The 26,847-nt window shown below is 47.2% G+C and overlaps 1 protein-coding gene across 1 annotated transcript in view; it reads right to left on the reverse strand.

Annotated features, from left to right (window-relative positions):
• Positions 1-10,436: 10,436 nt before the first annotated feature.
• LOC138770454 (embryonic protein UVS.2-like) overlaps positions 10,437-26,847 on the reverse strand; it is a 45,623-nt gene continuing 29,212 nt past the window's right edge. Inside the window, exon 13 of the mRNA XM_069949555.1 lies at positions 10,437-10,527. Coding sequence (XP_069805656.1) covers positions 10,437-10,527 — 91 coding nt within the window. The remainder of the gene's footprint in view (positions 10,528-26,847) is intronic.

The raw sequence follows: 26,847 nt of genomic DNA on the forward strand, positions 1-26,847 counted from the left end.
TGCTGATTGACCGGAGGTGGTGGGGCCCAGGTTGCGGCTACATACAAAAAAAAAAAGATAACACAGCTGGCTGATTGCCGGGGATGGGATTGGTGGCCCCGGCAACCTGTCCCGCTCCTCCGCAAACGTAATGACGTCACAGCATGGCAGTGAGGACACAGAGAACCATTAAAAGTGAGTGAGGTAGCAAGTGAGCTTCCCAAATATTAGGCCAGACACAGCATGGCAGTGAGGACACAGAGAACCATTAAAAGTGAATGAGGAAGCAAGTGAGCCTCTAAAAAAATTAGGCCAGACACAGCATGGCAGTGAGCACTCAGAGAACCATTAAAAGTGAGTGAGGAAACATGTGGGCCTCCCAAAAATTAGGCTAGACACAGCATGGCAGTGAGCACTCAGAGAACCATTAAAAGTGAGTGAGGAAGCAAGTGAGCCTCCCAAAAATTAGGCCAGACACAGCATTGCAGTGAGGACACAGAGAACCATTAAAGGTGAGTTAGGAAGCAAGTGAGCCTCCCAAAAAATAAGCCAGACACAGCATAGCAGTGAGCACACAGAGAACCACTAAAAGTGAGTGAGGAAGCAAGTGAGCCTCCAAAAAACTTGGAGTGAGGTAAGGAACAGGGATTTATAGTGGACACGAACCTAGGTGCTGACAGCTAACTGGCTAATCTATCTGTCAGTCAACATCAAGGGTAAAATTGATGGTGATCAACCAGGGGTGGTGAGGCCCTGGCCGCGGCTACACAAAAAAAAGATAGCAAAGCTGGCTGGTTGCCGGGGACATGATCAACGGGCCCCCGGCAACCTGTCCCGCTCCCCTGCAGACGTAGTGACATCAGAGCATGGCAGTGAGGACACAGAGAACCATTAAAAGTGAGTGAGGTAGAAAGTGAGCCTCCCAAAGATTAGGCCAGACACAGCATGGCAGTGAGCACACAGAGAACCATTAAAAGTGAGTAAGGTGGCAAGTGAGCCTCCCAAAAATTAGGCCAGACACAGCATGGCAGTGAGGACACAGAGAACCATTAAAAGTGAGTGAGGACGCAAGAGAGCCTCCCAATAATTAGGCCTGACACAGCATCGCAGTGAGGACACAGAGAACCAATAAAAGTGAGTGAGGAAGCAAGTGAGCCTCCCAAAAATTAGGCCAGACACAGCATGGCAGTGAGTACACAGAGAACCATTAACCCTTAGACAAACGGGCCAATTTCAATTTTTGCGTTTTCGTTTTTTTCTTCCTTGTGCTTAAAAGGCCATAGCACCTGCATTTTTTTTTACCTAGAAACCCACATTAGTCCCTATTTTTTGCGCCACTAATTGTACTTTGCAATGACAGGCTTACTTTTTTCATAAAGTACACTGCGAAACCAGAAAAAAATTCAATGTGTGGTGAAATTAAAAAAAAAAAAAAGCATTTCTTTTATTTGGAGGGTATTTTCTTTAACACCTTTCGCCCTGTGATAAAACTAACATGTTATATGTGTTCCTCAAGTCGTTACAATTACAATGATATGTAACATGTATAACTTTTATAATATGTGATGGCTTGTAAAAAATTCAAACCATTGTAAACAAATATATGTTCCTTAACCCTTTAAGGACAGAGCAAATTTCGATTTTTGCGTTTTCGGTTTTTCCTCCTTGTGCATAAAAGGCCATAGCACTTGCATTTTTCCACCTAGAGACCCACATGACCCCTTATTTTTTGCATCACTAATTGTACTTTGCAATGACAGGCTGAATTTTTGCATAAAGTACACTGCGAAACCAGAAAAAAATTCAAAGTGTGATGAAATTGAAAAATAAAACGCATTTTGTTTATTTGGGGTAAATGTGTTTTTACGCCATTCGCCCTGGGGTAAAACTGACTTGTTATATATGTTCCTCAAGTCGTTACGATTAAAACGATATGTAACATGTATAACTTATATTGTATCGGATGGCCTGTAAAAAATTTAAACCATTGTCAACAAATATACGACACTTAAAACCGCTCCATTCCCAGGCTTATAGCGCTTTTATCCTTTGGTCTATGGGGCTGTGTCAGGTGTCATTTTTTGCGCCATGATGTGTTCTTTCTATCGGTACCTTGATTGCGCATATACGACTTTTTGATCGCTTTTTATTACAATTTTTCTGGATTTGATGCGACCAAAAATGCGCAATTTTGCACTTTGGGATTTTTTTGCGCTGACGCCGTTTACCGTGCGAGATCAGGAATGTGATGAATTAATAGTTCGGGCGATTACGCACGCGGCGATAGCAAACATGTTTATTTATTTATTTATTTGTTTACTTTTATTTATAACCTGGGAAAAGGGGGGTGATTCAGACTTTTATTAGGGGAGGGGGATTTTTACTATTAACAACATTTTTTTTTTAACTTTTACACTTATACTAGAAGCCCCCCTGGGGGACTTCTAGTATAAGTGCTTTGATCTCTCATTGAGATCTCTGCAGCATAGATATGCTGCAGAGATCCATGAGATAGGCACTCGTTTACTTCCGGCTGCTGCAGCCGGAAGTAAACGAGTGCCGAGCCGGGGACGGCGCCATCTTGGAGCGGTCCCCGGCCGGCTTCATTTACGGAGATCGCTCCTCCGGGATAACATCCCGGAGGAGCGATCTCCCCACTAGACACCAGGGATGACGCTGCGTCCGGTAATCGGATGCAGCTGTCAACTTTGACAGCTGCATCCGATTACTGTATTAGCGGGCACGGCGATCGGACCGTGCCCGCTAATACCTACGGTCCCGGGCTACACGCGGCACCCGGGACCGGCGCGGTTCAGAGCGGGGCCGCCGCGCGGCCCCGCTCTGAACTCCCTTACCGGCATCAGGGCGTAAATTTACGCCCGATGTCGTTAAGGGGTTAAAATCGCTCCATTCCCAGGCTTATAGCGCTTTTATCCTTTGGTCTTTGGGGCTGTGTGAGGTGTCATTTTTTGCACCATGATGTGTTCTTTTTATCGGTACCTTGACTGCGCATATGTGACTTTTTGATCGAAAGTGCGCAATTTTGCATTTTGGGATTTTTTTGCGCTTACGCCATTTACCGTACAAGATCGGGATTGTGATTAATTGTTTGCACACGGCGATACCAAACATGTTTATTTATTTGTTTATTTTTATTTATAACATGGGAAAAGGGGGTGTTTCACACTTTTATTAGGGGAGGGGGCTTTTTACTAATAATAACAACACTTTTTTTTTTACTTTTACACTTATACTAGAAGCCCCCCTGGGGGACTTCTAGTATAAGTACACTGATCTCTCATTGAGATTAATGCTGCATAGATATGCAGCATAGATCGATGAGATAGGCACTCGATTGCTTCCTGCTGCTGCAGTCGGAAGCAACCGAATGCCGAGTCGGGATCAGCGCAAATTTTGGCGGAGACCCCGGCAGGTAACAGACACGGAGATCGCTCCTCCGTTACAACGTCCCAGGGGGGCGATCTCTGCCACTAGACACCAGGGAACGGCTGCATCAGGTTATCGGATGCAGCTGTCATGTTTGACAGCTGTATCCGATTATCTAATTAAACGAAAAAAATTGCACAAATAGATGTTTTTTTAGCACGTCATATCCTCCTCCCTCTCTCTTTTAAACCCCATTGGCCACTAGTACAATGACCTCCTTTCCCTCCGTTAACTGCCGCCATCTTGACACGCCAGATTCACCTGTTCACAAGTTGTCAGTGTAAGTAATTTGCTTTGAATTTAGTTTGGGTGTATACCAATGATGCATCTGTGCTTTTTATGTGTATATATATCTGTGGTAAATGAGTCCATTATCTCCTGATGAAGTGAGCGAAACATACGTCGGGCTTTTGTGCCAGACGGGGGGCAAGATTTCAGTGTTGGTTCCGTGTTAGCTTACTTTTTTTCATCTATTTTTTGTATGGTTGTATTTACCTATCCTAGCCCTGGTTTTTCATTAATGGTATTGTGGTATTTGATTGGTTTGTATAGGGGTTACAGTTCCCCTACTTTAATGTAATTCAATCTAATTTATTCAGGATACTTAACTTATTGCTTTGAGTCATCTTGTACACTATTAGTTACCAGGCCTAGGTCACCATACCAATAGTGACCACCAGATGGTGATGTTGTATTAACATCCACTTCATTTATTCATTCCTTATTTTTCACATTGCATTTACCACACAGATCCTCTCAAAAGAAAAAAAGCATATGCACAAAAAATGGTAGCACATCACAAAAATCTTTATTATAACACTGACATAGATACAAAATACCACATAAATAAATGAATGTACAGAAGTAGTAAAATGAGGAAGTCAACACCCCAAATACTGCTCTACATTAAAAACACTAAAATGTCAACATAAGTCCTGCTGGTGTTCCAGCCAGGACTAATCTACCACTCTGACTCTGGACCGTATGTACAATAACAAAAATCCAACATCTCTACCTAGACAGAGACCCAGTAAAACAAAATATAACCACAAATAATGGAGCATAGGAAAAAAAAGAAAATTGGAAAAGATCACCATGTACAATCCAACAGAATGAGAGTCAGATGGGATAAGAAATCATCCCACGCGTTCCGCCATCTAGCGGCTTCCTCAGGGATGTGACCACACTGATATCTTCCTCCCCCTCCCCACGCTGCCTCCAGAGATCCCGATAGACCGATATATATAGAAAAAGGACAAGCAAACAAAGATTAAGAGCCACACCTCGACCCGCAAGCTGAACAGCGGGGATGCCAACATGGCGGCATCTCCTACATCGTCCAGAGCTCCCTCGCTAGAGCGCTCAGAGAGAGGTACCTCAGATGGGGAAGATGACGGAGACTCTTCCACTATAGACTACGCTACCCTAGCTAGCGAAGTGGTGAAATGGGTGACACCAGAGCTGCAAGAATCTGTCACGGCTGCAGTTACTAAAGCAAAGTGACAAGGACAGGCGGAAGTGAAGTCCAAGGGGGCGGGCCGTACTGCTGCTGAGGAGCGGATATAGGCCGTCAAGGAAACGGCAGACTCTTGGTCCACCCCAGTTGAAGCAGTCGAAAAGGAGAACGAGCGCCTCTGGGATAAAGTAGAAGACCTCGAGAACAGGTCTAGACAGAACAACCTGCGGGTTGTAGGCGTCCCAGAAACAGTGCGGCAAAAGGACCTGGTTCACTTGTGTGAGGTAACCATATCCATCAGCCGCTGATCACGCCTGTCTTACTGCGCTGGATCCCTGGCCCAAGTTACCTAAAAGCCAACAAACAGCATGCTTCTCCGCCAGACCGGACTGAGAGACATAAGTAGCGGATATCTGTTGTCATGTTTTGGCCTACTATGGTGGTATCATCCCACCACCCAGCAGTGGACGTAATACCTTTTCTCCTGCCTGCCCGCTATTTGTTTGTAGTTCCTGTTCTCACCACTGCTGTCAGCGGTCTCCTGTGCTACCGCTATAATGCTTTATTACCACAATTGTGAGATGTTCTCTCCCATGTCTTCTCCTTCTCTTCTTATTTTCCTCTTCCCACCTTGTATTCCCTCTCTTCTCCTTATCCCACTCCTTGTTTTTCCCTCTCCTGCCCGTCTTCTCCCTTCCTCTTTCCCATGTCCCCCCCCCCATTCCACTCCTCTCCTGCCCTCTTCTCCTGCTTCCTCTTTTTTCCCTTCTTGTACTTACCTCTCTCCTCTCTGGTTACATATTTTGTCAGCCAGGCTGCTAGGGAGCCTTGACAGGGTGCGTCCCTGTTCCATTAGCTGCATTACAGAGCGTTATGAGCCGGGGCGAGCAGCACAGTTGTTTTTTTTTTGTTTGTTTTTGCCTGCGCAGCATGGGAAGAAGTGAAGTCCTCAAGCTCGAGGTCGGCTGTTTCTCAGGCACCTGTGTGCCCCCTCCCAACTACGGTGTTTGCTCTGAGTTTATTGCTGGGGGATGTTTGTGGGTTTGGGCAAGGGGGGAGGGTGTGTCCGCAGTCTAACACCTATCTTGGGTTAATTATATATCTTTGGCACATTTTTTCTCCTTGTGTACTATGGTACGAGTGATCTCCTGGAATACTAACAATGTCTTCTTTAATTCCCTTACCTCAGTACTCCTCTCTGATCCGGTGTCCCACAAGGTTGTGGGGGTGACTTCAATACCGTGATGTCGCATCTGGAGATCAGAAGGTCGGGTAGGCCTGCACACATGTATGGATCAGGACTCAGGAGTCCGGACCAATCACATTCTGGTCTGGGTTCCTGGTCCTGTATTTAAAGAGCCAGCGGTCATTCACTGATCGCTGGCTATTAGGTGTACTCCTGGTCCCAGCTATCTCTTGTCTATTCCTGCATTCCCCGTCCTAATCCCTTCTAACTGCTCGACTCGTTATTCTGACCTCCCGCCTGACCTGTGACTACTCTTTTGTATTGCTGACTTTTTACTGCGTTGCCTGTGTGGTTTGACCCGGCCTTGATTACTACTCCTTATTGTGTTCTGTCTGTCCGTATTGTTTTGTGTACCACATATATAGTGCAGGGAACGTCTTCGTGGTTGTCCGCGACCGCCTAGGGTCGACTGAGGCAATTAAGCAGGGACAGTGGGTGGTGTCAGATCAGTGCCCACTGTCTTGTTGTGTCTGTGTTAGTCTGACAGAATAGCCAGCTAAAAAATACTGCCATTGCCCCATGGACAACTGGACCGCCATGTCGAATATCGTGGACCAAATGCAGCGGCTCAACACTATGGTGCAGGAGCTTGCTGTAAGGGTTCAGGATCAGGAGACGACACCCCGACAACTCACGGTAACCTCCCCAGCACCTCCTGAGCCACCCGTTCAGCTCCCGGATAAGTTCTCGGGGGACAGGAGGAGGTTCTGTGCGTTCAAGGAGGGGTGCAATCTGTTCTTTTGATTACGCCCCCGCTTATCGGGAGACAAGTCTCAGAGGGTCGGCATGAGTAAGCATTCTCCTTACCACCTGCCTCACCAGAATTGCTCTCAGTTGACCAGTTCTTTGGGGCTTTGAGGTTACTATATGACGACCCTGACAGTGCCACCAATGCTGAACGTCAGCTCACGGGGTTAAGGCAGGGCAGACGACCCGTAGAAGAGTATTGTTCTGAGTTTAGACAGTGGAGCGTCCTCTCCACTTGGAACGACTCAGCCCTCAGATTCCAGTTCCGTGCAGGGTTAAGTGACCGACTAAAGGACATGCTGGTGGCTTACCCCACCCCTGACTCACTCGAGTAGAGTATGACGTTAGCCATCAGGGTCAACCGACGTCTGAGGGACAGGCAGCGAGAGAGAGGTACCCCAGACCTCCCCAGAACCTTCCCCTCCTTTTATACCCACACCAGAAGAACCGATGCAGTTGGACTCCACTGACGCCAAGGCCAGAAGAGAGAAGAGGGTCTCTCAGGCGCACAGGTATCCTTTGAAAATAAATTGTTGTTACCTATTTCTTTGGTAATAGGGAAAAGGAGTGTTTCAGGATACGCCGAGATCGATTCTGGGTCATCAGCGAACTTTGTTAACCCCATGTTTTTTTCCGGTTAAGAGGTATGTCCCCTGCGGCTCAGGTGGCCAGTGAATGTTACCTGGGCGGACTCAGCTCCTTTTGCCTAGGGGGACGTAAGATATATAACCCTGCGCTTGGAAATTAAGGTGGGATCTGTGCATGTGGAACACCTTGATTTTCTCCTTATGCATAATTTGTCGTCAGATGTGATTCTGGGATTATTCTGGCTGAAACTGCATAACCCTGTTTTTGATTGGTCTAGTAGGGAGCTTACTCGGTGGGGTCCTGAGTGTAGTTCCCATTGTATTCCGGTGTCTCTGGCAGGATGTTCCCCTGGGGAGGAAGAGATTCCAGAATTCCTGTCTGACTATGCGGATGTGTTCAATGAAAAGGCAGTAGACGTGTTGCCTCCTCATAGATCATATGATTGTCCAATCGATTTAATTCCTGGTGTAAAATATCCTAGAGGACGTATTTTTAATTTATCATGTCCTGAGAGGGAGGCCATGCAAGATTACATAAGGGATAGTTTACGTAAAGGCCATATTCGCCTTCCTTCTCTCCTTTAGGGGCGGGCTTCTTTTTTGTAGGCAAAAAAGATGGAGGCCTTCGGCCCTGCATCAACTACCGAGAACTGAATAAAATTACGGTTAAGAACCAGCATCCGCTGCCTCTTATCCCAGATTTATTCAACCAGATAGTTGGAGCTAAGTGGTTTTCCAAGGTGGATTTACGGGGAGCGTATAATCTAATCAGAATCCGGGAAGGAGATGAGTGGAAGACCACTTTCAATACCCCAGAGGGCCATTTTGAATATTTGGTTATGCCCTTTGAGTTATGTAATGCCCCGGCGGTCTTCCAACATTTTGTAAACAATATTTTTCGTAAGCATCTAGGCCGATTTCTTGTAGTATATCTAGATGATATTTTGATTTTTTTTCCCCTGATTGGGCTTCTCACGTTAAACATGTTCATGCTGTCATGGAGCTTCTGAGAATTAATAATCTTTGTGCCAAGTTGTCAAAATGCCAATTCGGTATCCAAGAGGTTTCATTTTTGGGGTACTGTATAACTCCAAACTCGTTTGGTATGGACCCACTAAAGGTGATAGCCATTGAAAACTGGGAGTGACCCAATAACCTAAAGGCTCTGTAGAGGTTCCTGGGCTTCGCAAATTACTATAGAAAGTTCATCAAGGGGTTCTCAATTATAGCCAAACCTCTTACGGATTTGACCAAAAAAGGGGCGGATCTAGTTAACTTGTCCTCAGACGTTATTCAGGCATTCAACAAACTTCGGCGTTGTTTCTCAGAGGCTCCCGTGCTGGCACAGCCGGACTTTGATTGTCCTTTTGTTGTAGAGGTTGACGCATCGGAGGAAGGAGTGGGAGCGGTCCTGTCCAAGGGTCAGCCATTCTTACTAACCTGCGTCCGGTTGGATTTTTTTCTAGGAAGTTTTCTCAAGCAGAGAGTAATTATGATATTGGCAATCGTGAGTTACTAGCCATTAAGATGGCCTTCGATGAATGGAGGCACTTCTTAGAAGGCGCCAAGCACAAGGTGAAAGTGCTTACAGATCATAAAAACTTGGTGTATCTGGACAGTGCAAAACGCCTCACTCCACGCCAGGCTAGATGGGCCCTGTTTTTCACGCGGTTCAATTTTGAGGTCACGTATCGGCCTGGTTCCAAAAACGTCAAGGCTGATGCCTTATCACGCAGCTTTGACATCGAGAGCTCTCCCAGGAACCAGTCTGATATCATACTAAACCCTGGTGTTGTTGTATCAGTTCTGCAGCCAGACCTGGCGACACAGATCACGGAATTACAGACCCTGGCACCCCATAATACTCCAGAATCTCTTCTATTTGTACCCCTGAATTTTCCCCTTTGGGTCTTGGAGGAGATTCATAGTTCGGTTTTAGCTGGTCACCCAGGGGTGGCAGGCACAAAGTATTTGCTTTCACAACACTACTGGTGGCCATCATGGGCCCGGGATGTTAAACTTTTTGTTGATGCTTGTGAGACATGTGCTCGGTCCAAGGTTCCTCGTAGGCCACCTGAGGGTCTCCTATACCCTCTACCTGTCCCTACGAGACCTTGGACACATATTTCTATGGATTTTGTCACGGACTTACCACTGTCTAAGGGGAAAACCATAATATGGGTGGTGGTAGACAGGTTTTCTAAAATGTGCCATCTTATACCTCTGTGTAAACTTCCTAACGCTCGTACTCTAGCCACGTTGTTCATCAACCATATTTTACGTTTACATGGTGTCCCTGAGAACATTGTCTCCGAAAATGGTGTTCAGTTTGTGGCCAGGTTCTGGAGGGAGTTCTGTGGTAAGCTGGGGATCTCTTTGTCCTTCTCATCTGCATTCCATCCTTAAACCAACGGACAGACTAAGAGGATCAATCAATCCCTAGAACAATTCCTTAGGTGTTTTGTGGCAGATGCTCAAGACAGAGGGAGGGATTTTATTTCACTTGCCGAATTTGCCCTCAATAATCATGTACAACGTTCCATTAACATGTCGCCGTTTTATTGTAATTATGGTTTTAACCCTAGGTATTCATCCACCCACTCCACCGAATCTGTGAATCCCTGAGCGGAAGCGATATACTCAAAACTGTGCACAGTTTGGGCCCAAGCTCATCAGAGCTTGGTTAAAGCCCAAGAATCATACCAAAAACAGGCTAATAAAAGACGCATATCTGGCCATCATTATGTAATGGGCGATAAGTTATGGCTCTCGACCAGAAATCTGAGATTGAGGGTGCAATCAGGGAAACTGTCACCCAAATATATTGGTCCATATACTATTGTGGAGGTAATCAATCCTGTCACCTTCAGATTGAAACTGCCAAAATCTCTTCGAATTCATTCAGTATTCCATAAATCACTGTTGAAGAAGTATGTGCCGCCGGTCTCCCCGTAATCTCCTCCTGCTCCACTTGTCATCCAGGGTGAGTTGGAGTATGAAGTGGAGAAAATTCTAGACTCACGTTGGGTCCAGGGCTCACTTCAGTATCTTGTCCACTGGAGGGGCTTTGGACCAGAAGAGCGTACATGGGTTTCAGTTAGAGACATGCATGCTCCCTTGCTGGTTTGGCAATATCATGCACAGAACCCTTTCAAGCCTGGTCCAATAAATAAGGGTCCTGAGGCCCCTCCTGGAAGGGGGGGGGGGTAATGTCAGGAACTTAGCCGACCGCGCTCCAGTGACGTCTGTCCCGGCCGGAGCGCAGCGCCGCCTTCCTCTCCGGGGCCAGGTGACGTCAAGGAGACCCGACGGCGTCCTTGGTTACCAGGGACGCCGCGGGCTCCGATGACGTGCGGCGGCTCAGCTGAGCGTTGTTTGCTTAGTTGAGTAGTATCAGGCTCAAGCTGAGTGGCAGATGCCGCTGCCACCCGGCTTGCAGCCTGCACACATGTAAGGATCAGGACTCAGGAGTCCAGACCAATCACATTCTGGTCTGGGCTCCTGGTCCTGTATTTAAAGAGCCAGCGGTCATTCACTGATCGCTGGCTATTAGGTGTACTCCAGCTCTCCCTTGTCTATTCCTGCATTCCCCGTCCTAATCCCTTCTAACTGCTCGACTGGTTATTCTGACCTCCAGCCTGACCTGTGACTATTCTTTTGTATTGCTGACTTTGTACTGCGTTGCCTGTGTGGTTTGACCCGGCCTTGATTACTACTCCTTATTGTGTTCTGTCTGTCCGTATTGTTTTGTGTACCACGTATATAGTGCAGGGAACGTCTTCGTGGTTGTCCGCGACCGCCTAGGGTCGACTGAGGCAATTAGGCAGGGACAGTGGGTGGTGTCAGATCAGTGCCCACTGTCTGGTTGTGTCTGTGTTAGTCTGACACCCTCCTCACCATGTGTTGGCGCAAATACGCGGCTGATAACGCGGCTCACGCCAACAGCCCCCAGCTCAATTGGGAGACAGCTAAAGCTGTACTGAGGGGACGCATAATGGCATATACATATGACTTTAAGAAGAAAATAACTAACCAACGTAAAACATATAGTGAAGCACTGTGGGTAGCCTATACTGCGTTTGTGTTAACCCCTACACCTCAGGCTAAGGATCGCTGGCAATCTGCCACATCTGTATATGAAAGTTGGCTTGAACGTTAAGAAAATCTAAACAGGTCTCACTTTGAGGCGACTTTGTTTAGACATGGTAACAAGCCTGGCAGACTATTGGCAAAAGTGGCCAAAGGGCCATATAAATTACACCACATCCAGTCCTTAAAAGATCACCTGGGGGTTCCCCACACACACCCGGCAGAAATCAATAGTATACTGCAATTCTTTTATGAACAATTATACTCAGATGTTCCCCAGACTTCTTCTTCTACTAGGGACTGGCTGAGGGAGGCGGGCCTCCCAACCCTGTCGGCTGAGGACTTGGATACCCTCAATGCCCCTATTTCCCTTGAGGAGATCGGTAGAACCATAAAGGATCTCAAGTCTAACAAGGCGTCGGGCTCTGATGGCTACACAGGCGATTTCTATAAGCTACTCTCTCTGGAGATTGGTCCCACCCTTCAGTCTCTCTATAATTCATATCTCCAGGGTACGGAGATTTCCCCTGCCCTTAACACAGCAGTCATAAAAGTCCTACCAAAACCGGATAAAGACCTTACAGCACCTGGTGGTTATCGCCCCATCTCTCTAATAAATATCGACATCAAAATTGTGTCAGGAACCGGACAGCAGGACAAGACAACACAGTGAGCCCTAAGCTCAGCCCCGCCCACTGTCCTCTACCTATTTGCCACAATCCGCCCTAAGATGGCGGCGAGCAACTGGGCGTCAGTCCCTGCACTGGCTAGGTGGGACACAAAGACAAGACAGACAGACAAAACACAATAAAGAATGGTAGACAGTCCGGGTCACAACAATCGGGCAGCAAAAGTACAAAATCACAATCCAAAGGCAAGGTCAAAAAACAGGCAGTATGGTCAGGGGCAGGCAGCAAGCAGGAAAGGTCAGAAATACAAAGCAGAGTCAGAATAAACAGAGCAAGAATAGCAAACACAGAACCAGGCAGAGACAAGCTCAATATCCGGCAAAGATATCCCAGACTGAGGTAGTTATATAGGAGGCCAGGGTTCTGATCCAGAACATCATTGGACCATCCCCCTGAACTCCAAGCACAGACAGCTGAGAACAAAACAGATCCACTGGCAGGAAGACCTGTCAGTCACAGCAGAACCAAAACACAGATTAACCCTGACATGGCCAGACAGAACTCAGCAGGTAAAGTCGGGTGTGTCTCTCAAGGTGAGCAAATAACCAGTGTTCACACACTACAAAACAAAACACAGAAACAGAATGCAAGAAAATCAGCACCTTCTCGGCCGCACAGCATGAGCAGAGGGACACATGACGCTCCGCAAAGATACCATCCTGACAAATTGCTTCTAAAATCATGGAAGACCCCCTATCCATTATTCTCCCTACCCTTATTTCCACCAATCAGGTGGGATTTGTGAAGGGCAGGTCTGCGGTGACCAATCTCAGGAAGGTTTTGGCTGTACTGGATAAAATCCAGCTTCACCCTGACCTACACCCCTCCCCCGCCATTCTATTACTAGTTGCAGAAAAAGCATTTGATAATGTGCGGTGGGAGTGGGAGTGGGTGTGGGCGGTGATGACCAAAATGGGTTTCCAGGGATCATTTATGTCCTATCTCCAGGCATTGTATTCGGATCCCCGGGCGAGGGTGAGTACCCCTGGGTTTCTTTACCCCTCCTTCCAGCTTCAAAATGGCACTAGACAGGGGTGCCCATTATCACCCCTCTTATTCAATATTGCTTTGGAACCCCTGTCTAGGGTGCTTGCCAAACAGCTACATGGAATATCTGTAGGAGGGGTTGCTGTTAAATCGGCCCTCTTTGCTGATGACATATTGTTATTTCTAAATAATCCAGTACACAACCTCTCAACCATATTTGATTGTCTCAGGGACTTTGGTACAATGTCGGGTTTCAAGGTAAATGTAAATAAGTGTACCCTGTTAGATCTGGGGAAGGGGAATTTCGGGACCTATGGAAAAATCCCGGTGACGGTGTCCCGCTCGGTAATAAAATATCTGAGAATAATGATTGGAACGACACCAAGGTTGCTATATAGTCTAAATTTCCCCCCCTCTTTTCCAGTCAATCTTTAAAAATCTAACTCGGTGGAAAAATCTTTCTCTGCCAACCATGGCAATATGCCACTTGCTCAAGATGCTGGCCCTCTCCCGGATTCTCTTTCCTAAGCAAACTATACCCGTTTTGCTCAAGCATAGTGATGTAACTAGGCTAACTCAGCTTTTACAAAATACATATGGGGCGGAAAGAGGCCACGTATCGCCTTGAGGAAGCTGCAGCTGACCAGACACCAAGGTGGACGTAATTTTCCCGATGTCCGCAGATATAACATAGCCTGTCTACTCCGACATGGAATCGATTGGATGAGAGAGGGGGGCCCTTATCCTAATTATAGACTAGAATCTGCCCTGGTGGGTCCTTTTGCTTTGCAGGCACTTCTCTACACCAAATATTCAGCGCTCCCGTCCCAGATTAAACGTAGTCTTCTGCTGCGCGACTCCATCCTGGAAAATAGGCCTAAAGGATATGGGTCTACCAACGTTCATTGTGAAGTATATGCCACTATGGGCCTATCCTGAATTGACGGTGGGGCAGTTAGATCATTTTTTTCCGAGTTTGGAGGGAAAAGGGCATCTTGCAGGTGCAGCATCTTCTTCATCCCTCAGAACATAGATATCGTACCTTTGAGGAACTTCAGGAGGCATATGGGCTGGGGGCAGGCCACTTCCTTTTCTACCATCAGGTCGTATCATTTGCGAGATCCCGCCTTAGGGATATTTAATCCTTCTTTCAATCTAATCTGGTGCACGACTTGGTACAATTGGAATCTTCCCTCCACTCCCTCTCTTATCTTTATTGGACACTGCGCAGACAGTCTTCTAAAGTCTTCAGGGGATCTTTAGATACTGGGAGACAAAGCTGGGGAAAGACGACCTAATGAAACCCATACTGGACGGCTGGACAGCGGTCAGGAAAGCGGTGATTAGTAAAAACTGAAGGGAGACACAGTTCAGACTTATGAACCATGCCACTTATGGGTTCACCCTTCCTAAAACCCCTGAAAGACCGGATAGGATTGAGGCATTTCCCAATTGTAATACTAGAGGGACAGACTTGCTACATGGACTAGTCTCCTGCCCACTTTCCCGGCACTTCTGGAGACAACTAAAATACTTTTTGTACTCCAAGTTACATGTCCTCATTCCATTGGACCCTACTTTTTCTGTCCTACATGTTTCTCAACCTGAGGACACACCGACCCTTATGACCCATATTTTTGTACTGGTGGCTAAGTGATGCCTTCTTACTAATTCGTTGGTATCCCACATGCCATCTATTAGTGACGTGGTGTCCCAGGTCAAGAAATATATGTTCCATCATCAAATAGAGGTGTGCCACACTAAATATATATCTATAAAAAGGTTCTTTAAAAAAATGGAAGACCTTCATATGCATTTTTTTGTCTCATGCAGAAATAAAAGCAGTGTTGCCCTTTAAGGACACCAAGTGGTATTTAACTAGGGACATAGCGGGGACCTTAGGGAAGTTAAAACTGGATAATAACCGACCAATGCCATTTAGGATCGCTTGACCTTATGTTTATGTTACGAGGTTGAGGAGTTAGACTGCGGGTGCAGGGGTGGGGGCAGTTGGGAGGGGTTATGGTTATTACTATGTTTTTCATGCTTATTTGTGCAGTTCATAAGGTACAGATTTACCGGTCACTGTGATCTCTCCATATGCACTATGTTTACTTTATGCCTATCATTATGCTCTGATTGTCTTAGGCGGAGGGGTACTCCACCCTGCATGTGAACTTTCCCAAAATTTTGAAAATTCAATAAAAATTTTGTTAAAAAAAATAAAAGTGAGTGAGAAAGCAAGTGAGCCTCCCAAACAATTGGAGTGTAATTTGAGAGGCAAGGGGCAGGGATTTATAGTGGACACGAACCTAGGTGCTGACAGCTAACTGGCTAGGCCAGCTGTCAGTCACCATCAAGGGTACACCTGATGCCGATCGACCGGGGGTGGAGGGGCCCTGGCCACGGCTACACACAAAAAAATAACACAGCTGGCTGGTTGCCGGGGACGAGATTGGTGGGCCACCGGCAACCTGTCCCGCTCTTCCGCAGACGTAGTGATGTCAGAGCATGGCAGTGAGGACACAGAGAACAATAAAAAGTGAGTGAGGTAGAAAGTGAATCTTTTATGAATGGAACTTTGGCGCAGTCCTCGGTGTGTAAGGTACGACCGAGACTGCTATTTTGGCCATAATCTTCCATTTATTCTGTGTTTTGTTTACCTTTTTGCCCTGTCTGAACTGTCTTATTTCTTCTGGTCTGCTAATTGTTTTCTCTGCCCCACCCGTGTCTGTGCTGTTAAGTTTTCTCTGGTCATGTAACGGTTAACCTGCCTTGCCTCAGTGATTGACAGCTGGTCACTCCAATCATCTTCTGTACTTGGTTCCTGGTCTCCTATTTTAGTTAGCTGTTTCTGCCCGTGCCTGGCCGGTTATTGACTTAGTCTCTGCCTGCTTGTGTGTTCTGTTTTCTGGTTTCTCCTGATTCCTGCTTTGTATCTCTGACCTCCCTTGCTTGCTGCCTGCCCCTGATCATATTGCCTGTTTTCTGACTACTCTTTTGGATCCTGATTTTGTACCTTTGCTGCCAGACTGTTGTGACCTGGATTGCTGACCATTCTTATTGTGTTTGTTCGTTTTGTCTTGTCTATTGTTTCACGTATCCAGGCCAGGGATGGCCGCCAAGTTGTCCGCTGCCATTTAGGGCAGATTGCGGCAATTAGGTAGGGACAGTGGGAGGGGCTAAGCTCAGGACTCACTGTCTTTGTGTGTTTGGTGTGACTGGTCCTGACAGAATCTCCCAAAAATTAGGCCAGACACAGCATGGCAGTGAGCACACAGAGAACCATTAAAAGTGAGTGAGGTAGCAAGTGAGACCCCAAAAACTTAGGCCAGACACAGCATGGCAGTGAGCACACAGAGAACCATTAAAAGTAAGTGAGGAAGCAAGTGAGCCTTCCAAAAAGTTGGAGTGAGGCAAGGGGCTGGGATTTATAGTGGACACAAACCTAGCTGCTGACAGCTAACTGACTAGGCCAGCTGTCAGTCACCATCAAGTGTACACTTGATGCTGATCGACTGGGGTGGAGGAGCCCTGGCCACGGCTACACACACAAAAAAATAAAACAGCTGGCTGGTTCCCGGGGATGCGATTGGTGGGCCCCCGGCAACCTGTCCCCCTCCTCCGCAGACGTAGTGATGTTAGAGCATGGCAGTAAGGAAACTGAGAACCATTTAAAGTGAGTGAGGTGAGGTGAGGTGAGCCTCCCAAAAATTCGGCCAGACACAGCATGGCATTGAGGACACAGAGAACCATTAAAAGTGAGTGAGGAAGCAATTTAGTCTCCCAAAAATTAAGCCAGACAAAGCATGGCAGTGAGCACACAGAAAACCATTAAAAGTGAGTGAGGAAGCAATTTAGCCTCCCAAAAATTAGGCCAGACACAGCATGGCAGTGAGCACACAGAGAACCATTAAAAGTGAGTGAGGTAGCAAGTGAGAATCCCAAAAACTTAGGCCAGACACAGCATGGCATTGAGGACACAGAGAACCATTAAAAGTGAGTGAGGAAGAAAGTAAGCCTCCCCAAAATTAAGCCAGACAAAGCATGGCAGTGAGCAGACAGAGAACCCTTAAAAGTGAGTGAGGAAGCAAGTGAGCCTCCCAAAAATTAGGACAGACACAGCATGGCAGTGAGGACACAGAGAACCATAAAAAGTGAGTGAGGAATCATGTGAGCCTCTCAAAAACTAGGCCAGAAACAGCATGACAGTGAGCACACAGAAAACCATTAAAGTGAGTGAGTTAGCAAGTGAGCCTCCCAAAATTTAGGCCAGACATAGCAGGGCACACAGAGAACCATAAAAATTGGAGTGAGGGAAGGGGCTGGGATTTATAGTGGACATGAAACTAGGTGCTGACAGCTAACTGGCTAGGCCATCTGACAGTCACCATCAAGGGTACAACTGCTGCTGATCGACCGGGGGTGGTGAGGCCCTGGCCGCAGCTACATACAAAAAAAGATAACACAGCTGGCTGGTTGCCAGGGACGTATTGGCGGGCCCCTGTCAACCTGTCCAACTCCTTCGCAGACGTAGTGGCATCAGAGCATGGCAGGACACAGAGAACCATTAAAAGTGAGTGAAGCAAAAAGTGAGCATCCCAAAAGTTAGGCCATACGCAGCATGGCAGTGAGCACACATAGAACCATTAAAAGTTAGTGAGGTAGCAAGTGAGCCTCCCAAAAATTAGGCCAGACACAGCATGACAGTGAGGACACACAGAACCATTAAAAGTTAGTGAGGAAGCCTGTGAGCCTCCCAAAAATTAGGCCAGACACAGCATGGCAGTGAGGACACAGAGAACCATTAAAAATGAGTGAGGTAGTAAGTGAGTCTCCCAAAAATTAGGCCAGCCACAGCATGACAGTGAGGACACAGAGTACCATTAAAAGTGAGTGAGGAAGCAAGTGAGCCTCCCAAAAATTAGGCCAGACACAGCATGGCAGCGAGGACACAGAGAACTATTAAAATTGAGTGAGGAAGCATGTGAGCCTCCCAAAAATTGGGCCAGACACAGCATAGCAGTGAACACACAGAGAACCATTAAAAGTGAGTGAGGTTTTCCGGTTCCGGCGCCATTTTGTAAGCCACGCAGCGCCTCGACTCCGCTCTGCAGCTACTGAACATGTTGCCAGACCACCCGCACAGCGTACTAAGGGTGGTGGTTTCCACCCCTGCTGCCTCCAGAGGTCCTGATGGGCCGATATATACAGAAAAAAGGGCAAGCAAACAAAGATTAGAAGCCGCACCTCCACCCGCAAGCTGAACAGCGGGGACGTCAACACATCGTCCAGAGCTCCCTCGCTAGACCGCTCTGAGAGAGGTACCTCAGACGGGGAAGATGATGGAGACTCTTTCACTATAGACTATGCTACCCTAGCTAGCGAAGTGGTGAAACCGATGACACCAGAACTGCAAGAATCCGTCACGACTGCAGTTACTAAAGCATTGTGACAAGGACAGGCGGAAGTGAAGGCCCAGGGGGCGCGCCTTACTGCTACTGAGGAGCGGATACAGGCCATCGAGGACACAGCAGACTCTTGGTCCTCCCGAGTTGAAGCAGTCGAGAAGGAGAACAGGTCTTCTACTTGCTTGTTTAAGGCATCCCAGAAACAGTGCGGCAAAAGACCTGGTTCACTTTTGTGAGGTAACCATTCCATCGCTTCTGGGCATGACGCAGCACTGTAAATTAGAGCGTTCGCACACACTAGGCCTTGAGACACATCCTTCTCCACGTGACAGGGGTATACCCCGAGGCCTGGCACAGAGAGATAGACCCCGACAAATTATCGTCAAGTATCTAGACTTTACAGACAAAGTCGCGATTAGTGATGAGCGAGTAGTACAATGCTCGGGTGCTCATTACTCGAACAAATATCTCCCAATACTCGAGTGCTCGTTTTGAGTAACGAACCCCATTGAAGTCAATGGGAGACTCGAGCATTTTTGCAGGAGACTCAAGTTCGGTAGAGGAAAGGTTGTGTGAAAACTGTCATCCTCAGAAATTGATGGAAACACAATGGAAATGGACAGGAAACAGCAGAAGCAGCATTTATGCATGCCTCTGAGGCTGCCTAATGGCACCATTATGCCTAATTCTGTGCAACAGCTTGGTTAAAACAGAGATAGGCATATGGACCACCCAAAAACTCAGCCTGATACAGCATGGCAGTGAGAACACAGGGAACCATTAAAACAGAGGTATCATATCATGAACCAGCCAAAAATGTCAACCTGTCAAAGCATGGCGGTGAGGACAGAGTGGACAAGGTAGAAGCGGTAGCCAGTCAGCCTTTCAAAAATTTTACCAGACCTAGCATGGCAGTGAGCACACAAAGAACCATTAAAAGTGAGTGAGGAAGCAAGTGAGCCTTCCAAAAATTATACCAGACACAGCATGGCAGTGAGAACACAGAGAACCATTAAGAAAAAAATTATAAAAAATTTAATTAAGAAAAAAGTACAATATATCTATACATGGTGTCTTAGTAAGTGCAAATGTTTGATGTTTGAAAGCACACATCATTCTAAACTATCAAAGTGGTAAAAGTGAACTCAAACTGTGCAATCAAACAACAACAACCAATGAAAAGTGAGATAAGTGCAGAACTTTAACTTTTAAAATGTGAAATATGAACTGAAAACAACCACCCAACAATAGTGACATCCTATTCCCTAGTTGACTAATGTGACAATTCTTAGTGCTAAATGGTTTAAGTGCTAACAAACAAGCATGAGCACAGCTAGATAGATTTCTCTCTCATACTGTGAAAACTTACAATATGTATATATCCCAACAAATTAAACTGAAGGGTAACCATCATTTCCAAATTTCTGACATGTCATCAAACTTGTTAGGGTCCAACTGCTGACCCTAAGCCTACTTGCTTAAAGAGGACTTGTCACCCCCCGTGCCAGGGTGACAGGCTCCCTACCCCCAGTTAGATCCCCTTATACTTACCTCATCCCGCTGAGTCCCGCTGCCGAAGCCGGTCCTGGGACAGAGATATCCCGGTCAGAAGCCGGCGCGCGCGCTCTGGAGAGAAGTTCAGCGTCCATACAGAATGAATGGAGCCGGACTCATCTCTGCAGCGCTAGCACAGCTCCATTCACTCTCTATGGACGCCGGACCTCTCTCCAGAGCGCGCGCGCCGGCTTCTGACCCGGATATCTCCGTCCCAAGACCGGCTCCGGCAGTTGGACTCGGCGGGATGAGGTAAGTATAAGGGGATCTAACTGGGGGTTGGGAGCCTGTCACCCCAACACGGGGTGAGAGGTCTCCTTTAAAGGAAGGGGCAGAGAGCCCTCCGCAGAGTGCGGCTTCTGTTCCTTCCTGATCATCACTTCCCGGATAGACAAACAGAAACACCTGCTGACCCTAAGCCTACTTGCTTAAAGAGGACTTGTCACCCCCCGTGCCAGGGTGACAGGCTCCCTACCCCCAGTTAGATCCCCTTATACTTACCTCATCCCGCTGAGTCCCGCTGCCGAAGCCGGTCCTGGGACAGAGATATCCCGGTCAGAAGCCGGCGCGCGCGCTCTGGAGAGAAGTTCAGCGTCCATACAGAATGAATGGAGCCGGATTCATCTCTGCAGCGCTAGCACAGCTCCATTCACTCTCTATGGACGCCGGACCTCTCTCCAGAGCGCGCGCGCCGGCTTCTGACCCGGATATCTCCGTCCCAAGACCGGCTCCGGCAGTTGGACTCGGCGGGATGAGGTAAGTATAAGGGGATCTAACTGGGGGTTGGGAGCCTGTCACCCCGACACGGGGTGAGAGGTCTCCTTTAAAGGAAGGGGCAGAGAGCCCTCAGCAGAGTGCGGCTTCTGTTCCTTCCTGATCATCACTTCCCGGATAGACAAACAGAAACACAAAGGTGACGACCTGACCACCTCTGCCCTATTTTGGCAACTGTTGGGGGTAAGGAGGCGGACGTGTCAATATGAAAATTCTAGTCACGTCAATCGTTCTATGAAGAGATAGTTACCCCCCCCCCCCCCTGCTTTAAGGCACAAACAGCATTAACAAACTATTAACCATGGCGGTGTGTATCTTAAACGTCATTTTTGTCAACTCTATTTCCTCACTCTCCTCCTCACTTTGAGTTACATCCATGAAAACAACCTCACTGTCTGACATCATCACACACCTCTTCCAACCCCGCTTGCAAGTCCCCACTCTCATCACCCACTGACTGCGTGAGTTGCTCACATTGGGCATCAGGACAAATCGACTGCTCCTGTTGCTCTGACTCAGGGAAGGGTCCAGAAAAGAGTTCCTGGGAGCATGATGGTGGTGGATCTGAATCCCTTCTTTCCCTGCACTCTTACTGGGGTGCCATGAAACTGTCAAAAGGCCTTGGAGAGTGTTCCTCTGCCCCTTGACAAGCTGCCTGCTCCACTGCTCCTCTCCCCCGCTCTTTGGCCCACATAACTATGTACTCTGGCGCTAGTGGTGTCAGATGGGAAGTACATTTTCAGCTTCTGCACCAGGGCCTGTTGATATTGATTCACTCTCATAGTGCGTTCCTTGGCAGGAATGACAGTGGAAAAGTTCGGTTTGTACCAAGGGTCCAGGAGAGTGAACACCCAGTAATCTGTGTTGTTCAGAACCGGTAGTCAACATGGATGCCCGTTAAGGCCCAGCAACAAGGAGGCAAGGGCAGGCACACCAGTAGTCAACATGGATGCCAGTTAAGGCCCAGCAACAAGGAGGCAAGGGTAGGCACACCAGTAGTCAACATGGATGCCAGTTAACCTCTTAAGGACATAGGACGTACCGGTACGTCCTATGTCCTCACTTGCACTTCAAAGCGGGGCCGCGCGGCGGCCCCGCTTTGAAGTCCTGCGATCCCGGGTGCCGCGTGTAGCCCGGGACCGCCGCTATTAGCGGGCACGGTCTGATCGCCGTGCCCGCTAATTAGCTAATCGGAGGCAGCTGTCAAAGTTGACAGCTGCCTCCGATTACCGGAGGCAACGTTTCCCTGGTGTCTAGTGGGGGAGATCGCTCCTCCGGGACCTTGTCCCGGAGGAGCGATCTCCGTTACTGATGCCGGCCGGGGACGCGTCCAAGATGGCGCCGTCCTCGGCTCGGCACTCGTTTACTTCCGGCTGCAGCAGCCGAAAGCAAACGAGTGCCGATCTCATGGATCTCTGCAGCATATCTATGCTGCAGAGATCTCAATGAGAGATCACAGTGTATATACTAGAAGTCCCCTAGGGGGGCTTCTAGTATATGTGTAAAAAAAAAAAAAAACGTGTTGTTAATAGTAAAAATCCCCCTCCCCTAATAAAAGTCTGAATCACCCCCCTTTTCCCAGGTTTTAAATAAAAGTAAACAAATAAATAAATAAATAAACATGTTTGGTATCGCCGCGTGCGTAATCGCCCGAACTATTAATTAATCACATTCCTGATCTCGTACGGTAAACGGCGTCAGCGCAAAAAAATCCCAAAGTGCAAAATTGCGCATTTTTGGTCGCATCAAATCCAGAAAAAATGTAATAAAAAGCGATCAAAAAGACGTATATGGGCAATCAAGGTACCGATAGAAAGATCACATCATGGCGCAAAAAATGACACCTCACACAGCCCCATAGACCAAAGGATAAAAGCGCTATAAGCCTGGGAATGGAGCGATTTTAAGGAACGTATATTGGTTAACAACGGTTTGAATTTTTTACAGGCCATCAGATACAATATAAGTTATACATGTTATATATCGTTTTAATCGTAACGACTTGAGGAACATGCATAACAAGTCAGTTTTACCCCAGGGTGAATGGCGTAAAAACACATTTCCCCCAAATAAAAGAAATGCGTTTTTTTTTTCAATTTCACCACACTTTGAATTTTTTTCTGGTTTCGCAGTGTACTTTATGCAAAAATTCAGCCTGTAATTGCAAAGTACAATTAGTGACGCAAAAAATAAGGGGTCATGGGGGTTTCTAGGTGGAAAAATGCAAGTGCTATGACCTTTTAAACACAAGGAGGAAAAACCGAAAACGTAAAAACGAAAATGGGCCATGTCCTTAAAGGGTTATGGCCCAGCAACAAGGAGGCAAGGGCAGGCAAACCAGTAGTCAACATGGATGCCAGTTAAGTACCAGCAGTAGCCAACAAATAGCCTTCTACCCCCAGCACCCTTTCGATTTTTAATTTGACGGTAGCAGTTGGGGTAACATTCCCTGCATAATGTGACTCACCACCTCTCCCCCCCCACCGCTGTTTTGATTTTGAATTAGACTTTGATCCTTGAGGATCTGGCAATTGTCTCATGCAAAGGGATCATCACTTGAGGGGTAGTGTACTACAAATCCCAGCAATACAGTGTAGTAGCCACTAGTTTAGGGCGGCTGTATGGTACAATCTGGTAGTGGCCGGACCTAGACACATGTTAGGATACCCCCTTACAATGAGCAGTGAAGTTTTATGCAGGTGTACTACAAATCCCAGCAATACAGTGTAGTACCCACTAGTTTAGGGGGGGGCTCTCTGACACCACCGTCCATTGAGCAGTGCAGTTCTATGCAGGTGTGCTACAAATCATAGCAATCCAATGTAGTACAGCAGGACCACCAGCCCCAAAATCAAAAAAGAGTACACTGAGCACTTCTTAGGGGTCTGTATGCAACACCTAATGTCCCCTTTCTGCCAGCAGCCGATCACCACAGTGTGCTGGTTAAAACGTGGTAGCAGCACTGCACGTCCCAGCCAGCAGTCTGTAGTAATACTATTAAAAAACGATTTGAAGCCCTGAAAAGGTCTGTTTGTTTGTATTGCTAGGATTCCCTGCCTACTGGAACGCTAAATCCTACACTGACGCTCTCCCTGAGAAGCAGCAACTCTGTCCCTAATCTTTCACAGCATGCGTCTGAAGCCAGCACTGCCAGCTGCGCGTTTTATATGGCAGGGTCATCTAAGCTGGCCAACCAATCGCTGCTATCGACATGTATGGGTCCCACGTGATTGCAGGATGTACCAAAGAGCAGGCCCGGACTGGTAATCTGGCAAGGCGGGCAAATGCCTGCTGGGCTGGCCAGATTACCAATCCGTGGGCCGCCCGGGCTGCATGATGGAAAAAATAAAAATCACCGCTGTGGCCCGTGTCTCTACCCCGCCTGATCCCCCCCAAGTGTCGAGGGCCGCAGACGTGCCACGCACAGGCACGTCTGCCGACAGCTACACCAGGCCCCCAGCGGTGACGTCACTTCCCTGACGCGCCGCTGAGGACCTGGAGGAGAGAGAGGAGAGGGATCGCCGCCGCCGTGGACCGAAGATCCAGGCCGAGGAAGAAGCTGCTGGGGAGCGAGGTGAGGTGAGAATGGTGTTTTTTCTTTTTTAACCCCTTCACATGTGGCCACACAGGGAGGGTATGCAGGGGGGCTATTCTATATGGGGGGATGCAGGGGGGCTATTCTATATGGGGGGATGCAGGGGGGCTATTCTATATGGGAGGGGGATGCAGGGGAGCTATTCTATATGGGGGATGCAGCGGGGCTATTCTATATGGGAGGGGGGTGCAGGGGGCTATTCTATATGGGAGGGGGATGCAGGGGGCTGTTCTTTATGGGGGGATGCAGGGGGCTGTTCTAAATGGAGGGATGCAGTGGGCTATTCTACATGGGGGGATGCAGGGGGGCTTTTCTTTATGGGAGGGGGATGTAGGGGGGCTATTCTATATGGAAGGGGGATGCAGGGGGGCTATTCTATATGGAAGGGGGATGCAGGGGGGCTATTCTATATGGGGGGATGCAGGGGAGCTATTCTATATGGGGGGGATGCAGGGGGGCTATTCTATATGGGGGGATGCAGGGGGGCTATTCTATATGGGGGGATGCAGGGAGGGCTATTCTATATGGGGGAATGTACAGGAGGGGGGCTATTCTATATGGGGGATGCACGGGGGCTATTCTATATGGGGGAATGTACAGGGGCGGCTATTCTATGGGGGGGGATGGACAGGGGGGCTTTTCTATATGCGGGGATGCAGGGGGGGCTATTCTATATGGGGGATGTACAGCAGGGGGGGCTATTCTATATGGGGGGATGTACGGGGGCTATTCTATATGGGGGAATGTACAGGGATGGCTATTCTATATGGGGGGATGGACAGGGGGGCTATTCTATATGGGGGAATGTACAGGGACGGCTATTCTATATGGGGGGATGGACAGGGGGGCTATTCTATATGTGGGGATACGGGGGGGCTATTCTATATGGAGGATGTACAGCAGGGGGGGCTATTCTATTTGGGGGGATGTATAGATGAGGATGTTGTTGGAGCAAGGAGCCTAAAATGTCTGTCTAACAGATCCCATGGAGAGGAGTCATGGCCAGAGAAGCCTTCATGATGGCCGGAGCCAGATGGAGAAGAAAAGGAAAAGTGGACGTCCCCTCAAGACGCCTACTGTAAGTGACAGGATGTAATTGCACTATAATCACTTATAAGGTCTGCAGAACCTTTATACAACTGGAATCTACCTCAGTATCAGGGGGGTCAAACCCGGCCCTCCAGGTGTTGCAAAACTACAATTCATGTCATGCTTTAGCTGTCCAGTCATGATGGGATTTGTAGTGTTGTAACAGCTGGAGGGACGGAGTTTGACACCTGTGTTCTATTGTCACTGTTCTGGGAAAATATTGGTCTTTATATAGTGGCTGTTATTTGCTGCCAGTATTGTGGTATTATCCAGTCACCATATGCTGAGGGTGGTGGGCATGGTGTGATGGTATTAATCGTATTATTGCTAATATTAGTGTTTTATATAGTGGATTGTATTCAGTCCCAGTATAGCGGTATTATTCATTATGTGGTGGTAGTGGCTCATGGTGTGTTGATATTTTTTGTTACTTACAGTATATACTGGTAGTATTGCAATATTGGTGGGTTTGCTTAGTAACAGTATGGCAGTAACGTGTACAGTATGGGGATAATATTTGCTTACTGGTGTTATTAGCTATGACAGTATTATCATGCACAGAAAATTCTTACCTATGTTGCCATTATATATCCTTCAATTTGTCCTGGGGCCCTATCTATACCTGAGATAGATAGATGATAGATAGATAAATAGATAGATAGATACGATAGATAGATAGATAGATAGATAGATAGATAGATAGATAGATAGATACGATAGATACTGTAGATACAATAGATAGATAGATAGATACGATAGATACGATAGATACTATAGATAGATAGATAGATAGATAGATACGATAGATACTGTAGATAGATACGATAGATACTGTAGATAGATACGATAGATACTATAGATAGATAGATAGATAGATAGATAGATAGATAGATAGATAGATATCCAGTAGGAAATAGCTATCTAGCAGCTTATTATGTAGCTTTGATTACACATGATCACAACCAGACACATTTTAACCCCTTTGTGCTGCAGCTAGTTTTGGCCTTAATGACCAGGCTAATTTTTCAAAATCTGACCTGTCTCACTTTATGCTCTTATAGCTCAGTGATGCTTTAACGTATGCTAGCGATTCTGAGATTGTTTTTTCGTGACATATGGCACTTTATGTTAGTGGCAAAATTTGGTCACTACTTTGTGTGTTTTTTGTGAAAAACATCAAAATATCATGAAAAATTA

Source organism: Dendropsophus ebraccatus, chromosome 13 (genome assembly GCF_027789765.1).
Source record: "Dendropsophus ebraccatus isolate aDenEbr1 chromosome 13, aDenEbr1.pat, whole genome shotgun sequence".
In the NCBI taxonomy this organism is placed as follows: Eukaryota; Metazoa; Chordata; class Amphibia; order Anura; family Hylidae; genus Dendropsophus; species Dendropsophus ebraccatus.